At 36.3% G+C, this 19,535-nt stretch overlaps 1 protein-coding gene across 2 annotated transcripts in view; it reads left to right on the forward strand.

Annotated features, from left to right (window-relative positions):
- LIN7A (lin-7 homolog A, crumbs cell polarity complex component) overlaps window positions 1-19,535 on the forward strand; it is a 113,104-nt gene that overhangs the window by 37,376 nt on the left and 56,193 nt on the right. For both annotated transcript variants that reach the window (XM_037513929.2, XM_037513930.2), the window contains exon 2: window positions 564-682. In XM_037513929.2, coding sequence (XP_037369826.1) covers window positions 564-682 — 119 coding nt within the window. The remainder of the gene's footprint in view (window positions 1-563; window positions 683-19,535) is intronic.

The following is a 19,535-nucleotide window of genomic DNA, read 5'->3' on the forward strand; positions in this document are numbered from 1 at the left end:
ATTCACTATATAAACTAGACTCTGTGGATGCAATGTGACAAATATATTCCTAACTTCAATGAGTTACAGGCAAGGGCAATAAATATACTAGTAAATAAACATACTAGTCAAACAAACATAGAAGTAAATGAGCAAATACAGATGTGATTAAAGTGATAACATCCTCATAAGAAAGAAAACATCAAATTGAAAGAAAAATCTCATAGGTGAAATTGACAGGACTCATTTGGTTATTAGGATATCAATATTAAAAAATGACATGTTTCCGGCTCTTTGTTCCTGAAAGAATATTCAATCTGATTTTTGTGACAGAAATAACGTAAAATAAATGCCATCAAGAAGACATATTAAATGACAAACTGTGTACAACAGATTTATATGACCTTTTACAAAAGACAGAATCAATAAACTATGAATTGTAAATTCTCATTTTATAATTAATCCCATTTACTTTTCATTGTCACCATTCAATTGGAATAATGGTACTTTGGTTATGTAATGCAATTTATTCTTCATTTTTAGTTTATTTAATTTTAATTTTAATTTAATTTTATTTTGCTCAGATGTTGCCAGAGCAATTGAATTACTGGAAAAACTACAGGAATCTGGAGAAGTACCAGTGCACAAGCTACAGTCCCTCAAAAAAGTGCTTCAGAGTGAGTTTTGTACTGCTATTCGAGAGGTATGAAACTAAGATTTTAATAACTATTCAGCCATATGTCTTCTGCATAGAAAACATGTCTCTTCCACATATAGTTGAAATAGTTAAGATTGTAACTACATCTTAACTTTCTGTTTTTAGGCCTTTGGACAGATGACAAAATGCAATTTCATCTGCTAAATTCTTAAATTAGAAGCAGTTAGGATTTATAAACACATATAAACCAAATGTTGATCTTATGGTGCTAATGAAATGACTGCCCAGCAGATGACTCTTCCATGTAGTATATACTACTTAGTAGTCATGTGAATTCATCGAGAATTCAGGTAGAAATAGTAACAATTAATGAGACTGAGATTTCTTAAAAGAACAGTCAGCTAAAATGCTCACAGATAAATCTGAAGGAGTAAAACCTCCTACTGACTGAAGTTATAGTTATCCAAACACTGCTATTTAGTGAAAGCATGGAAAATCTCTGAGCATATGTTCTTCTAACAAAACTTAATTCTTTTTGAGTTATTAATTTTAAGAATCCTGAGGTGAAACAAGTATGTTAATATGACCAGGTGAATTTTATATTCACTTCAGTGAAGTTGAAAAGTGAACTAATGAATTTAATTGGCCATAAGTGTGTTCACTTGAGATATATGTATGCATGTTTTATTTTTGGTTCCATCCATTTATGTGCAAAGAATTTTTTGGAAGATATGTTTAATGTTTAACTTTAAACATGGATAGAGTGTCATGGATTCAGTATACAAAATTAGCAACCTTGTTATATAATGGCATCTAGAATAGCATTGCAGTCAGAAGAACTAGCAAAAACATGTCTGACATTATGTTTATGTGTGTCTCTTTCTGTTCATATTGAATTTAGCTTAAGTTGGAGAATGACTGAGAGAGCTTGATGGCTTTTGTATTCCCTTTGACTTTATTTGCATTGCTAAATATAATGGGACACAAAAGCCAGACTGTTTTTTGTGTGATAAGTTTCCTGCCAATGAGAGCCTGAATTCAAGAAAGCTCATTTCTGAACATCTTGAAAATATACCCCACAATAATATATTTTTTTATTTTCTGGAGAAAAAGTTCAATTATAAAAGAGTAGAAATTACCAAAACTTACATAATGCCTCGATGTGTTTTTCTTGACATACTTCAAGCAAAATGAATCATAAATAGTTGGAGAAAACTTTATCAAATCATGAACTCTAGAAATGTTTAACCTGGTGGGTTGCTCCAAACAAGGAAAAAAAAAAAAAAGGAAAAACATGTCTCTGTTCAGTTGATGTAACCTATTTCTGAACTCTGACATTTTGCTACTATTTTGAAGCCAGTTATAGTGAAGATAACAACTGTGCCATTCCCATTTGGCATGAAATTGAGTGAAAACTCTGATTGTTTCAGTAAAGTTCTGATTTTTATCTGTTGTATGAATGTTAGGGTGTGTGTGTGTGTGTGTGTGTGTGTGTGTGTGTGTGATTTCTTATGGATACTTTAAAGACAAGTTGTTAACAAAGTTTCTTTGTTAAAAAAAAAGCTCGTAATGAAAATAAATCTTGATAATCTTGATGTTGTATGTACCTGTGTAGTACCTGTGGAGTTTCAGGTCCCGACACCCAGCTTGATTACATTGGAGGCAAAAGACAGGTTCTATTTTTCCTGGAAATACATTACTTGCAACATCAACATGCATTAAGTAACAGAGACTCCCACAATTATCCTAAAAGATGCCTTGTCTGCTCCATGAAAAGTGGTCTAATAATTACACAGTCATAGCATGGAAACTTTATTCTCAAGTTTTTATTTAGAAATGGAGCAAAGTGTGTTCTTTTGACAGTCAAAATTTTCTTGGTTTTCCAGTGGATGTGTTAGATGCACTTAATTGAATTTGGGTCAGAAAATTAAAAAAAAAAAAAAAAAAAAAAGAAAATTACACTTTATTTTTTTAAGTAAAGCATTGCTGTATCTTAGGCTAATTTGACAAGACAGCTTCATTAGTAGCTAGACTTTCTTGTAAGACAACTGTCCATAGAATAGATACTAGCAATTTGATTACGGACTTGCTGGTCTTGGAAACTTGCTGCGGGAAACACCTGCCATTTTGTAGGAAGAGATTAGAGTTAAAAATGTGTGACCTTTCCAGTGCTGAAAGAAGAGAAAGGGAGCTGAAAAATAAAAAGTCTTGTTAGTTTATCCATGGGGAAGATCTACAGCAACTGCAAGACTGCAGAAGTCTTCTAAAGGTTATTTCTGCTCAGATGATTTACAAATGAAAAAAAGCATTCCAATGCCTTTCCTTGCAGACAGAAGCTGCATTATTGACACTTACCTTTCCAAATAGAATTTCATTTGACTTGAGAACAAAGGTGGAACTTTAACTTGAAGTATCTTAATCTCAGGTGTCTTGACATAAAACTACTCTAAAAGGACATCTAATTATTATTGAAAGCTATGTGAGCTGAGACTTTGAGTACTTGCTATTTTAATATTTATTAAAATGTTTTGTTATTTGAGTTTGTTTCAACAGACCAAAACTGATGAATACTAAAATTACATAAATATTACTAAGTGAAGGTTATTCTAAATAAAACAACCTTCTCATTAAAATATATTTTAAATAGTCACTAAAATTTCTTTTTTTATGGTTTGGTAAATTTACAATTATTTACTTTCCTGGAAGTAGTTGTTAATTTTTTTTAAATGAGTCATGTAATCTTTAGAAACATGTGAAATAACTTGTTAATGAAGAAATAATCAGGCTATGATAGTCAAGAAACATTTATTCCAGACTAAGGATCAGGATCCAACTCCACATCTAACGGGCAGTTCCAAGTTTTGTTCTACAAGGGTCAGAGAATGGGAATTTTGTTGAGGGTTAGGCAGGGAGGTGGTCTGAGCTTCGGTGATTTTGGATAGGTTCCTTTGTCTTTTTATGATTAGTCTACAAGGGTCTTCAGAGAGAAGGCTGCAGTGCAGGGTCTTTTATTTCATCAGCATATGGTCTCCTGTTTCTTTTATAGACACAGATAAGGAAGAGAGATGGAATTGCTGAGTCAGGCTACAGTCAGCATTTCACAGAGAATTCTCAAGATGGCAGTTAGACTCTGCAATGAGTCTGTTTAATTTAAAATAGATTCCGGAAACTCAATATTGAAAGTTTAAAAAGAAGAAAAAAATGGCACATGCATTTACACACATAAGTATATTTTTGTTGGGATGACACTATAGCTTCATCAGTCTCAAAAGGGCCGATGATATCTTCCCACAACCCCAAGTAGCCCCAAATGAAGACAATTGCGCAATAAGGGATTCTGGTATCAGTTGAGAAATTCTGCTTGACTAGTTGCTCTTTGTCTCTAGGTCCTTCCAATTCTATGAATATATAATCACATAACTAGTAATCTATATTTTCCTTCATGTAGGTTATAAGGAATTATGTAAAGTTGAGCGTATATAGATGGTTGGAGTACATGACTATGTGAGATTCTATATGAATGTGGTAGAAAAGACAGATACTATCAAGATTTAAGTGATAAAAATAATCAAAAATAAATGTACTCTTTTATGAGTTTTTTAAAGAGTATCTACAATTTTATCACAGGAGATTGAAAACACAATATGTCACATCATTCACTGGAAAGAGAATTGTAAAGTGCAGTTATTGTTCTATTTCTGCAGTTTTCTCAGAGAAAAGACACATTTTTAATAATGCGCTGAGTGTTTTTCACATCAACATGTCACTTTCGGGTAGCAAGAACATGGTATATGTGGCAGGAACCAACTTAGATTATAATTGCAGTAATGGGTCATTGATCTTAAAGATCTCTAAACAGACCCTCACAAATGGTCTGTAATGACTCTGAAAATTTAGCATCACTGTTGAGTAAATACTAAGCCCAAGTCTTTCTGCTTGCTACTACAAATGATAAAATAAACAGTACATATTTCCAGAAACTTGTAATTATGTGTACTTATACAGTAGTTCAAATAGAGTCCTCAGAGAAGTTGTAGTCTTTATCAGTCAGATAAAGTGAACATTCTGTCTTCTGTTGAAATCATAAGGCTGAAAATGAGAAGTTCTATTTTTGGTACCATGGATGGCAACTTTTTTTTTTTTCTGTGAACAAGTTCATTTAACCTTTTCTTGTTTTAGTAGAGATAATTCCATTTGTACAAATGATCTAAAATGAATGTATTTTAGATAAATTGGCATTTAAAAATCAGCATTTTTAACCAGTTTGCTGTTATCCTTGAGCATGAATTACACATAGAAAAGAAATGAAATTAGTTTCCCCTGTAATTCAAATATATGCAAGTCAATAATTAACTCCCTTCCACTCTACTCTCATACAAGATTTAGGGCTGATAACAGACCACTCCATCTTGGTGCATCATTTGCTTGCTTTCTTTTTATAGACAGTCATGCATCACTTAACTCTGAGGCTACCTCTGGGAAATGTGTTAGGCAGTTTGTCATTGAGTAAATATCATAAAATATGATGACACCAGCCAAGATGGCACAGCTTCCTAAATATCTGGGTTACAAGGAAAGCCTATTGTGACCCCCATTGTGTTCCATAGTTGACCAAAACATAGTTACGAGGTATATAACTGTATTCAGATTACTTGTATATTTTCTTTAAAACATTTATTTTAATTTTATTTGTTTACAATGTTATAAAAAGGTATCATGCTGATGAAATCTTTGGGGATGGTTTTTTCTATCTGATATCAGGCTGCTAACATGCCATCATTTGTGTGTGTGTCACTGCAGTTCATTTGTTTTGACTGTTGTGATATTTTGTTGTGTGACTACCACATTTTATTGACTTACTCTCCTGCAGGTGAGCATTTGTTTCCAGGTCTTTCCTGTGATCATCAGTGATGCAATTAAGTGGTTTTTCAAGTAAATTAGTGCTGAGTTAGTGCTAGAACAAAAGTCTCTTGAATCTTAGTCTAGTTCTAATTCTCTTTGGTAGACAGTACTGGTATAGCAGTACAAAAACAGGACTTTCTGAAATGTAGAAACAATGATACATTTTTTTCACTGCTTATTGGCAATGAGCCAAAGTAATTGAAAAATTGCATTATGAGTCCTAATTCCGTATTTTCTATTCCTATCAGTGTTCTATTTCTACCAATAGCATCATTTCACAATTTTGCCTTCTTTGATGGCCTAATTTAACACAAGACAATGTATTGTATTTTAGTAATATATTTCATCATCCAAATTGCTAGAAGGCAATGTAAAAATGTTTTAAATAATTATTTTATAATTGGCATTATATCACCAAAATAAATTATGATATTTTGTTCTGTAATAGTTTAATTTTTTTATTATGAGAACATGGATTTATAGATCTATGTAACTGTCAGGAGTATAGCTTTCCATCTCAACAACACATTTCCCAAAGCACTCCCACCATCAAAGGGGGAATAATTTAGTACATTAAGATCAAACTTCTGCAGATATTTAGGATCCATCCAAATATTCATGTCTTTTTGTATGTGTCCATTGTTTTTGTTTTTTTTTTTTTAAAGATTTATCTATTCATGCATACAAGAGCTGGGACACAGGCCAGAGGCATTCACCAGAGACAGAGTGGAGAGCAGAACAGGCAGACTGACCAAAATAGACTGCTGAGGGGAGCAGAGGGTGAGTCAGGAGAGGTCTGCTGTGCCATGTGGGTAGCTCCCTGGCCGGGAATTGAACTCGTGCTGCAGTGGCTGCGGATAGCTTCATAGGTTGTGTCTTAACCCTTGCACCACCATGGAGGCCCTGAGGCCATTGTTCTTTTCTTGGTAAATTAGCACTAGCAGCAGGGAAACTATTTTTAACCAATAACCACAATTTTATTTTATTTTTTAAAGATTTATATATTTATGCATACAAGAACTGGGGTACAGGCCAGAGATACAAGGGGGTGAGAGGATTCCCCAGAGACAGAGTGGGGAACAGAACAGGCAGATTGACTGAAGTACACAGCTGAGGGGAGCAGCGGGCGGGTCAGGAGAGGTCTGCTGCGCCATGTGGGTAGCTCCCTGGCTGGGGATTAAACTCGTGCTGCAGTGGCTGCGGAGATCTTCATAGTTTGCGACTTAACCCCTTGTGCCATCAGGGAGACCCAATAACCACAATTTTAGGTAGAAGGCCTGCTATCTTAGATAAAGAGAAAAGAAAGATGTTACAGGTAATCTTGATTTCCTAAAGTACCATGATTTTCCCATGTATACCCATCGGCCATAAAATAGAGATCCCAAATATTTATTAAGCCTTATACTTTTTGAATTGCCTTTTTATTTTTTTGTTTGGTTTACCTTTCTACTTTATTTTTTAAATTAATTTCATTATTTGTATATATTTTACATCAGATATTGTCCCCATAAAATTTCTACCACCAATTCACCTGTGCAGCATCACCGTAGTCCCTTGTAGCTAGTACTACCCAAGTACTACCTACGTAGCTCCTCCCTCCTTTTCTCTCCCCCTCCCCTTCCAAGTATCTCTGATTTATGCTTGTCTGATTATTTTTGTTTAGTTTTACTATGTGTTTTATTTTTAGAATGTTGTTATTTTTCCCTGATCCCTTATTTTGTTCTCCTATATTCCTCCTGAAAGTGTAACCATCTGATATTTTTCTTTTTCTTTTTGACTTATTTCATTGAGCATAATCTGAATTGCATTTTAGAATCACATTTTCTCCTTGCTGCTATTTCACATAGAATAGCTATGATGCATTCCTGACTTTTTCTACTACTTAAAATCCAGACCAAAATTACTTTGCTCTCTATTCCCCATTTGCTCAAACTTGGAAGTACAGTCATAACACCCAGACCTGTTACTGATAGTCAGGAAACTGCAGTCAAATTAAAAGGCATCATTTCAAGTTTTTCTGGATCTATGCAAAGAAGTAACCAATAAACTGTAGTCACTAAGTTAAGGATTAGGGCCCAGCAGACACATTGTCTCTTCAGTCTTGCTTCTGGAAAGCTGGGACCAATGACCAGTGGCACAAGTGACAGTATTCATAGATGTCTGGATAACCAGCAGAAGCATCATCCAATGACAATAGACAAAATAAAATATTTCTTGTGTTAAATGTAATGATGTTCCTCTTTCTTAAAAGTCAAGAAAGGAGAGGGAAATTAGTTTTTCCAGAACACCAATAACACAAGCAATTGCTTTTTCACTGATTTCTGTGTTATTGTTTTCTTTACACACCTTCTTAAACAGTTTTCAAGTACTACCTACTTGGGAATAACAACAGGCAAGAGGTGACACAAGGATAACAGTGCCACACATATCCTTCTAAAGAATACTCAGTGCTAACTATTCTGAGAAATATAAGCCCACAGGGTTTCAGTATGGGGGGAGGTTCCTGGCAATATAATGACAAAAAAAAAATTTTATGGTATAATAAAAACCCTAACTCCTTGGGTTTCCGGTGAAAGTATGTTCTATTAAATTTCCTCTATGACCACTTGCTCAGACTGCAGATATTTTTGATTCCTTATTTTAGGAAGTGAATTATAACCACATTCTAAAATTTCTTTGGAAATCATTCAACTTCTTCACGAATGGGACACCAGTTACTTCTGAGTCTTCCCAGATACAGAGACTAACCAGCTGCTACAGGACATTAAGAGGAGTAGAATCATTAGACATTAGCTAAGTAAATAAAACCTTCCTAAGTAGAATATGAAATACGTCTTTCATTCTGATCTCACAAAGATTTGTGTTATTTAGATTTCAATAAAATTATAGTACTACGGTAGTCAAATAATGAAGTTGGAAGAAATTTAAGGTCTTAGGAAATTATGATGACACCATAATAGTTCAACTAAACTTCTCAATAATAAATATTCTAAAAGTTTCAAGGTAGTCCCATGAGTGCACAATAATTTATTAATTACTGTGGTTGAAGAATTTGTAATTGTAAGTGTGATTCAAATCACATTGTTGATATCTCATGCAAAATACCTTGTCAAGCATAAGCAATTACTCAAACAATACTTAAGAGGAAGAGATTTATTTAGAATCTTCATTTGCCTTAATTAATTTTGGCACATTATTATAGCCAAGGAAAGAATTTTCAAGATCTCTGTGGCTTAAGGACTGAAAGTAATAGAATTTCTGAATCACACTTGGTATTCAGATTTTATTTTATTTTTTTTTAAAGATTTATTGGTATTCATATTTTAATCTTAGAAAGGATAAACTTGGCTAATAAAGAGTCCATTTAAAATATCGATTTAGGGCCTCCCCGGTGGCGCAGTGCTTGAGCGCTGGGTTGAGAAGCTGCCCGCAGCCTCTGCAGCGCCAGTTCGATCCTTGGCTGCTTCCCAGCCACGAGAGGAGGGTCCCACAGGGCACGCAGACCTCTCCTGCTGCCCGCTGCTCCCCTCAGCAGTGTACTTCGTCAGTCTGCCTGCTCTGCTCTCCTCTCTGGCTCTGGTGAATTCTCTCACCCCCCCACCCCACGCTTCTGACTGTACCCACTGCTTGTATAAATAAATTAAAAAAAAAAAAAAGAATTCAGTATTAAGTCACAAACCACTTTAAAAAAATAAAATAAATAAAATATGTATTTAATCATCACGGTGTTAAAAATAAAAACAAATTAAAATGATATTGTTGCAATTATGTGAAGATAGGTTGAAATTTCCATAAACTCAAATATGTGGCTATACAAATAAGTTTCCACAACTTGAATTTTTATTTAATGAAAGCTGGACTCTGTTAAGGTGGAATTTTTTAAAAAAATCTCAAAACATTATTTTGCTAGCTAAATAGTTACAATGATTGAATAATAAGAAAATTAAATATTGACTATGGGATAATATTTCACAAAATATTTCCATTCTGTAAAAGATAAAATGTTTTCCTCTTATTGAATACCTAGTGGTAAAAAGATTTATATTTGTTCATTTATTATGAAGTTCCAAAAGGTTTTTGAGCACCAAATACTTACTTTGGAAAGATGTTTTACAATAGATACAATAATTAAACATGACCATACATACAAGCAAAATATTCGCAAGTTAGTCATCTATCTGACTTTTGTTTATTCCATGCCAAATGTTCAGATATTTATAAATATTGATTTTCTTTTAAGACAGCTGTTTATGACTTGAGAAAACATGCTTATTGAACTATATTTGAGTGTATTTGGTATTAATGTACATATTGACAGCCAAAATAAAATAGGAGTTTTCTCAATACAATGACTGATTTGAATATATAAGACTATTTAATTGGATTTAAAAACTGTTGCATTGTAATCAAAACTACCATGAGATACCATCTCACACCAGTGAGAATGGCACATATTAAAAAAACTAGCAACAACAAATGTTGGCGAGGATGTGGAGAAAAAGGAACTCTTGTGCACTGTTGGTGGGAGTGCAAACTGGTCCAACCACTATGGAGAGCTGTGTGGAGATTTCTGGACCTACTAAACATAGAGCTTCCATATGATCTAGCAATTCCACTCCTAGGTATTTACCCAAAGGACACAGAAACATCAATTCCAAAGAGCACCTGCACTCCTATGTTTATAGCAGCACTGTTTACAATAGCTAAGCTTTGGAAACAACCCAAATGCCCAAAAATAGATGACTGGATCAAGAAGATGTGGTACATATATACCATGGAATATTACTCAGCATTCAAAAAAGATAAACACATGCAATTTGCAACAACATGGATGGCACTGGAAGGGATCATGCTCAGCGAAATAAGCCAAAAAGAAAAAGAAAAATACCGGATGGTCTCACTCATAGCAGGAATCTAGAAAACTTAAATAAGGGACCAGGAAAATGAATAAGAAAGTGAAAATCAAAATCAACAAAAACTATGAACCAGAGACACTTTTTGGGGGGTGGGGGGCGGGAGGGGAAGGATTGGGGTCAGAATGGGGCGTTTGCAATTGTATGGGGGAATATAAAAATAAAATTTAATATTTAAAAAAAAAAATAAAACCTCTCATTTTAAAGCAGAAAAAAAATAAAATAAAATAAAAACTGTTGCATTGTAATTAAACTTGTTGACTTGCTTTGCTAATGAGAAATAACCTTTTAAAGACATCATTTCAGGGCCTCTCCGGTGGCACAATGGGTTGAGCGCCATGCTGCGAAGCTGTCTGCAGCCTCTGCAGCACTGGTTGGATTCCCCACCGGCCAAGGAGCAACCCACATGGCATGGCAGACCTCTCCTGCCTCCCCCGCTGCTTTCTTCAGCAGTGTCTTTGGTCCATCTGCCTGTTCTGTTCCCCGCTCTGTCTCTGGTGAATTCTCTCACTCTCCCAGGCTTCTGGCCTGTCTCTAGTTCTTGTATAAACAAACAAACAAACAAACAAACAAACAAATAAATAAATAAATCTTTAAAAAAAAATAAAGACATCATTTCAGACACTGCATTCCAATATACATAATTTTATTTTATTTTTTTAAAGATTTATTTATTTTTGCATACAAGAACCAAGGTACAGGCTAGAAATGTCGGGGTGAGAGGATTCACCAGAGACAGAGTGGGGAACAGAACAGTCAGACTGACTGAAATACACTAATGAGTGGAGCAGCGGGTGAGTCAGGAGAGATCTGCTGCGCCATGTGATTAGCAAACTGGCCAGGGATGGAACTCGTGCTGCAGTGGCTGCAGATAGCTTCACAGGATGCATTCCAACCCTTTGCACCACCAGGGAGGCCATCAATATACATAATTTTATTTTAATGTAGCAAGTTGTTTAGGAAATAAATTAATTGTATGTTGAATGCTAACTCAGAGGGACATTTCCTGTTGCCTGTTATTCTGTATTATTTTCCCTTTGATTTGGCCTCTAAAAACAGAGTAACCATTGACATAGTCTCTTCACCTTCTCTCATCTCATTGCCTTTATCTTCTGTGTCTGAAAGAGGAAAATAAGCTGAATAAGATGGATGCATTTCCCCCTCACTGTCTCAGCCTAAAATTCCTTAATATCTGTGATCCTGCTGGTTTTCTGTTTTTGTTTTTAATGTAGCAGTAATGGCCTGAGGTCTTAGATCATTTCTATGTGAATGTTTTTCCGTTTATAGCAGAATGTTTCATTGACCTTTCTTTGTGTGAGTAATTCCTTAGAATCCTTATTTGCAGCTAAAAATAATGCAACCATATCACATTAATAGTTTTCACATGTTAGACCTCCAATTTGTGAATGTGAATATACTTCTGAATGCAACAAAAATATTTGTTCCCTAGGCAAATGACACTAATTTTCAATTTGCAGGTAACTGCTGCAGGGGATCTTAGTAAAGTACAAGGCTTCACTATCCATAGTCTGGCCATAGCTTTGGCTTGGCAACTTTGCTCCTGCTCCTAATATCTAGCTATGAGACTTTTGTTTTTCTGGTGTGTGATTTCACGGTAAGGCATAGACAATGGTGCAAACACTCAGGAGGTGTTTGTGGTAGTAGTTGTAATTTAGTGCATCTCTGGAACAGTTCTTCAGTCTTCTGTGTTTGCTGTGTTCCCGATTTCTGTTCAGGACTTGCATGTAATGTAAGTTCTGGTCATGAGAACCAGCAGGATTCATCTTTCTTCATACTGAAGAGCGTATACTTACATGAGTAATACACCTGGGTCTTCTCAAAGGTAACAAGTAAGATTTGCAGCTGCACCCTTTAGAGCCACCATTCATTTTTGTGGTTGTATTGAATTTGGATATTTATTATTACAATTTCCAGGCAGATGGTGTGTCTTGAGGAAGGGCCAACATTTTCTCCTATGCATAGAGGCATCAATTGTGTGAAGTATGAGATTGGCTTTCCCATAACATATTGTTTGTACTTTTTTTAAAAAAAAATTATTTATTTATTTATACACGCACTGGGTACAGTCAGAATCGCGGGAGGGTGAGAGAATTCACCAGAGCCAGAGGGGAGAGCAGAGCAGGCAGACTGACGAAGTACACTGCTGAGGGGAGCAGCGGGCGGCAGGAGAGGTCTGCAAGCCGTGTGGGACACTCGCCCAGCAGCCGGGGATCGATCGAATGGGCTCTGCAGAGGCTGCGGGCAGCTTCGTAACCCAGCGCTCAACTGCTGTGCCACCGGGGAGGCCCTTGTTTGTCCTTTTGTATATTTACCACAAAGGGACAATACTGTGTGCTTTGAGACTGTAAGAGAGACCCCAAATCATTTTAAGAATAAGCAGAAGTTCCTGGACCTTGCAACCAGCAACTTTCTTCTCCACACTTTAAATATTTCCATGTTCTTTCTTTTTTTTTTTTTTTTTAATACTTTTTTTTTTTTATTTGTTTGTTTGTTTTGTTTATACATGCACTGGGTACAGTCAGAAGCACGGGAGGGTGAGAGAATTCACCAGAGCCAGAGCGGGGAGCAGAACAGGCAGAAGGACCGAAGTACACTGCTGAGGGGAGCAGCGGGCGGCAGGAGAGGTCTGCGTGCCATGTGGGACCCTCCTCTGGTGGCCGGGGAGCAGCCGGGGATCGAACCGACGCCGCAGAGGCCGCGGGCAGCTTCGCAACCCAGCGCTCAACCGCTGTGCCACCGGGGAGGCCCTCCATGTTCTTTCTTCCTAGAGAATGAGTTCCCATCTTTTCAATCATCTTCTCTCCATTCTTCTTGAATTCCTCTCCAGAATTCATGAATTCTCCAAAATTCATCAGAAATACTTACTGAAAGTATTTTATTCTACAATTTTCTATTTTGTATGATGGGGTTACATGCAACACAGTTATGTAACTCATGTCTACCTACTCATCGTAGCCACAGGCCAGATTGGAAAGCATTCAAGTGTGACCTTCTCTTAGACTGAGAAGATAAGTTGCAAATAAATAAATAAAGCATAAATAAATTAAGTGTATTTCACCTCGTTATGCTTTTAGTAGCTATAAGGTCATTTAAATTTCTGAAAATACGTGGATTATTTTATCATTGTCTACTTCTTAGAATCTTCGAAAATACGTTAGTCAGTGATACTATTCCCAATAGTTTTTGAATTTTAGCATATGACAATTCAAAGTACCTGTGAGACATAACCAAAAAAAAAATAATAAAACAGAGGGTATCAGAGGATGTGGTTTCCATTCTGAACCTCTGGAATCTTAGCCAAGATTTACCCAAGTTGCTTGAAGATACCCCCACATCCAGCCAGGTAAACAATCCACACAAGTAGTCTGAATTTAGTAGAAGCAACAAACATGTGCTGGAGACTACAGAACTCCCTTCACTGAGAAATCCTCTAATTCAGATTGCAATGTTCTCTTTATTTATTTATGATGAGAAAACATACACATGTTAAATATTAAAGTAAGTCCCCATGAAGCCTTCCCTTGAACTCCCTAGACTTCTGCTTATTTTTCTCTGGAACTACATGATGTTAGGGAGTGAGGGTTGGAGGCAGCGGTTAAGATACCTTGATTTAAATTTGGCGCGCAGACCTCTCCTGCCGCCCGCTGCTCCCCTCAGCAGTGTACTTCGGTCCTTCTGCCTGCTCTGCTCCCCGCTCTGGCTCTGGTGAAGTCTCTCACCCTCCCGCGCTTCTGACTGTACCCAGTGCATGTATAAACAAAAACAAACAAACCAGCAAACAAATAAATAAAGCATGCCTCTATAAAAAAAAAAAAAAAAAAAAAAAATAAATAAATTTGGCAGTGCCTTTTATTTACCTATATTAATACTTATGCCACTTTACCTTCTTCTTGTGCTTCACCTAATAGCATCTTGCAGACAACTGTGTTTGTTTACACTGGGTATTACATCCTTACCTGTTTTCCTCAAGTGTCAAGTGCAAAGCAGTTGAGAGCAAGAGGTCTGCTTTTTGACACTGGATGACAACACTGGTGCTAGGTTTTCCCCAAGTATGACCCTGTCCTACTACCTGATCATGATTATAGCCTATCCAGGGACCTTGTGAAAGCAGCTCTGAGGCAGAAACTGGCCCCCAGTGATCGTACCCAATAGGTCGTGTACTTTTCCCATCATCATTAAATCTTAGCAGTGGGTTTGTTGAACAGCTGGGCAGGTAGCATGTCAGTCTTGTCAAGACACATTTGAATAAGACACTGGCCACTTTCTGGTTTCTGAATTGATTAGCTACTAGGAATTTTAACCTCAATTATACCTAAAGATAGATAACTCACAGCTCTAAAGAAACGCATGCCTTCTATCAGCTTCTTTCCTCTCTTACTGGCAGGGCATTGTGTGCAAACACTGACATGTTGGAAGACCTTGGTGAATGATTATCTTGGTCCTAGGTAGATGGACTTCCATAATTACTATTACCCTAGCACGGGAGACAACTGCAGCTTTATCCCAGAGAAGAAATGCTACTAAGGTGCAGTCAAGTTGCTAACCATTCATTATTTCACTCTGGGAGGCTTAAAATAGCAACTTGCAGCCTCTCCTTTGCTCTGCTATCCTTCAGGGATACGTATTTTTGTGTGCTCTGTAAATCTGAAGTATACTTAAGCGAAAATTGAAATACTAATACATTAAAGTAGCAATATAAAACACAAGTAACAGAAACATTTTTTTACATTTCTGGGTCTGAAAGGTTTGGGTTGCAAATACTATCAGAGTGTGAATGGAAAAGATTTGAAATTTGTTCCATTAAGACCTTAACAAAAAGGAAACAGGCTTTTTGATGTTGTATTTCATTTTTTTAAGTACATTTTTCCCTTCCGTCATTGTTAATTTTTGAACTGTCTTTGATTTCTCCCCTCAGGGTATAGTCCACATTGTTCTCCCCCCACCACATCACCTATCATCCATCACCACAGTTCCCTGTGCTCTTCTCTCCCCTGTTTTGACCCTAGTCCTCCCCCTCTCCTGCTGTATGCCTCAGATCCGTGGTCATCTTACAAATTTTATCTTTCTCCTGACCCTTTGTTTGCTTTCTCTGTATTCCACATATAAGTGGCACCATCTTATATTTGTCTTTCTAACTTATTTCGCTTAGAAATATTTCTAACTTATTTCGCTTAGCATAATCCCTTCCAGCTCCATCCACTTTACTTTAAGAATCTAATTGTCTCCAGTTGTTATTCCTAATGAACTCTGAGTCCTAATGTATTTGTGATTTCTCATTTTTATGGAGCATCATGTTTGAAGTAAGAGAGGGATGTAAGAGAAAAATAGAAGTATTTGTATTAAAGAAAACCTCTCCAGGTAGACAGTAGGTTATGGAGTAGAACATTGGGAAAAAGAAAAGTAGATACTCCAACTTTCCTACCAAGCGACCTCTTTGCCTCTTCTAACTGGTAGAAATATGGTTTTGTTAGGTGTCTACATTCTCTTCTCTACCTGCTTGCCTGCAGTATGACTCAAGGAAGTGTTGGTTTAATCTAAGGCAGTGCCAGTATCTCATTCTCCTGGTGAGTAACTAGCTTAGTATGTTGGGGGACCCCCATCTCACCAATGTGGCATGGTTTGGAAGTTCAATAATGAGTTTCTATGATAGCTATCACAGGTATTAAAAATAGACATGGAAACAAGTAACTTTTTCTTTTGTCCTGTCTGGATGTAAGTTTTGGCACAGCCTTTTGAGAACTGTGAGAACAAGCCCCCCAAGACAAAACTGCTGTTCTGAACAATCCAAAGGAGTGAAATCTAGAGTGGTCATGGCAAGCTTAAATCCCTGAACCCATTGTCTAGACTGGTCTTCCCTTGGACTTTCTGGTTATTAGCTCTTCTTAGTGTTTGAGCCAGCGGTTCCCCAAATTTGCTACACATGAGATACAGCTGGAAATTAAAAAAAAAAAAAAGCCCAATGCCAGTTCACACCTCACTGTAATTTGATCAGAATGTTGGGTGGGGGCCAGACATCTGCATTTTAAGGTCACCAGGTGATTCCATCAAGGAGCCATGTTTAGGAACCATCTGCGTTAAGCCATTTTATTTTTATCTTTTGTTATTTCCATCTGAATCCTTGCTAACTAAAAGAACAGAATCAGAATTTAAACTAAAAAATACTTGAAACTGAAAACATTATTTATATTAGTAGCCACACTGACTGGATAAGAAAACAGAAACAATATTAAGAAGAGAGTAATGAAGAGTCAGAAAAATGCTATCACAGATTTCAAAAGGAATTCTAAGTCAGTTACTTAGCAATCTAATTGAACCATATTCAAATGCAATCAAGTATCTACTACTCTTGATAGAGTAGTCTGGCTGATTATTTCCTTTCCCAAAGTTTTGCATCTACTTAATAACTCTAAGTTAAATTTATGTATAATAATTAAAAGGGAGGGGAAAAAGGGAGAGAAATCTTCCATCATTATTAAATTTGGTCTTTGAAGACTATGTCTCCCTAAGAGAAACATGTATTGGTTTCTATTATATATAATTTCAAAACACAAAGATTCATTATTCTTTCCCATCTCCCTCCCCCCCCCCCTTTTTTTTTTAGCAGTGTGAATCCCACCTTAAGATCCTCTGATATCTTACCTCCTTTTGCCTGGTTTCCTGGTTCATGATCATTATAAAATTGAATTTACAACTTACAGTGCATATGGGTAAACATTAACATTCCTGACATGCACCATGACTCTGGGATTCAACCAATTTATAATATCAACATTTTCTACTCTCTGGAAGGCTGTATTTCCTCTTATTTTGAGGAAGGAACTTCTTGTCATCTCCCTGTTCAGAGTAGTGATATAAAAGGATTTAAACCTTTTATATCAGAGCCAATGGGCAGCTCCTCTTTTCACATTTCTTAAAAACTTGGGCTTGGGAGCTTGTTTAAAATCTCAGGGTCAGCTTGCAGTCTAAGAGTGAATCGTTTTGGTACCCTGAATCCTGACCATGTTTGTGATCATACTACATCATGATCTAATATGACAGCTGCCAGAAGAACCTTTCAGTTTCTATGAAGATGTTCTTGATTTCATACAGCTAGTACTCCTCTCCATTGCCCAGTCATTAGGCTGTGGTCTTGATTTCTTACTTTCTTCTTCAAGTAAGATAACAAAAAAGAGATCAATGTTATGTAAATGGGCATCCCTAGTGTTGTCAGCACATTGGTCACTCATTTAAAAAAAAATCTGAAATATTGATACATAAATAATTTTGTATGTCATTGGTCATATCAGTGTAGAATTTCTTTAATTTTATGAAACAAAGCTGCCAATATAATTCACTTTATAAAGGAAATAAGTGACTATCCAATTTTATTCTTTAAGTAAAGGTTTTTAAAAATGTTTTTAAATAGGCAAGAGACTATAAAAGGAAGGACTCTATAGATTTTGAAGCAGGCATGGAGCAGATAGTTGTTTTCCTTTAATACTGAGTTATGCTGCAATTATCTCAAAAAGTGAATGGGGGGCCTCCCCGGTGGCGCAGCGGTTGTGCGCTGGGTTGCGAAGCTGCCCGCGGCCTCTGCGGCGCCGGTTCGATCCCCGGCTGCTCCCCGGCCACCAGAGGAGGGTCCCACATGGCGCACAGACCTCTCCTGCCGCCCGCTGCTCCCCTCAGCAGTGTACTTCGGTCCTTCTGCCTGCTCTGCTCCCTGCTCTGGCTCTGGTGAATTCTCTCACCCTCCCGCGCTTCTGACTGTACCCAGTGCATGTATAAACAAAACAAACAAACAAATAAATAAATCATAAATAAAAATACATGCCTCTTTAAAATAAAAATAAAAAAAAAAAAAAAGTGAATGGGTAATGTGGCATGAATGATCAGTGACCGAGAGTTAGACTTTGCATAAATCTGTGATGACAGCTATTACCTGATTGAGGGTTGGTAGTAAGGAAACACTTCAACCCAATTAAAACTTTCTGAGCTTCTCCACCCCCATTCCAAACTTAGATTTTCATAGGATTTAATTTCAAGGATATGGAAACACAAAGGCAAATTTTTGTGAAGCCTAAGGACAGGTTAATAATGCATTCAGATTCAAATCATCTTCCACATTGATAAAACTGACCTACTTTTTCCTTTCAGAGAGAAAATGTCTTATGAAATATTTTCACATAAAAATGTTGCATTTTGGTGTCTTTCTTCGTACATTCTATAATTAAACCTGGCATATCACTTCCAAAAGTTAAATGAAGTTTAGTTCATTTTCAGGTCTGGGCGTTTTAATGAGTTAGCATCTCTGCTGCCTAAGACAAGTGGCATTCACTGCTTTGCATGCCAGAGAATTTTTCTGACAGTAGTGATAATGATGCAGATGTTTTTTCTTTGTAGGGATCTTCCAACAATATCCCTAATGAAAACACATGCCTACTTCCTGGCCAAAAAAAAAAAAAAAAAAAATCTTTCTTCAAAACAAAAATTTCCAATGCCTCATCCTGAGATGAAATGTAAACAGCCCCATTATTATTTATTTTTTTTTACTGTGTTTTGTTGCAGTAATAAAGTGATTCTTTCACTTATTTTTTTCCTGGTCTTGTTATGGAGCCAAATTTTAGAAAAAGTTAAGCAGATTCAAGGTGGAAAGAGGATATTTGGAGCAGTAGGGTTACAATTAGAGCAAAGAGGTCAAGCCTTGTGAATTGACTCTTGAAATTGATTTGCCATGTCATCTTGAGCTTTATGTCCAAGGCTGATTTGGTTTCAACATAGAAATAGATTCAGTTGGCTATTTCTATTATGCCCTTAAATTTGTGTGTGCAATTTTGTCTCTTGACATTTATAAAGATAAATATAATGAAAGATCTATGTAAATATTTCAACAAATCTTTTTATTCAAAAATTGTGAGATTTTTGTGAGAATGCAACTGGGGTTTTTGCAAAACAAAACTTTAGATATATTTTAAGTTTTAAGTGAATGTTTGCTCCTTCCCTTTCCTCAAAGGAGTATTTTAATGTGTTCCAAAAAAACAACCCTTTCATCAGATAGCTTTTAAAAAGAATTTCCAGTTGCT

Source organism: Talpa occidentalis, unplaced genomic scaffold, assembly GCF_014898055.3.
Source record: "Talpa occidentalis isolate TD23 unplaced genomic scaffold, MPIMG_talOcc4v2.1 talOcc4.16, whole genome shotgun sequence".
Taxonomy (NCBI): domain Eukaryota; kingdom Metazoa; phylum Chordata; class Mammalia; order Eulipotyphla; family Talpidae; genus Talpa; species Talpa occidentalis.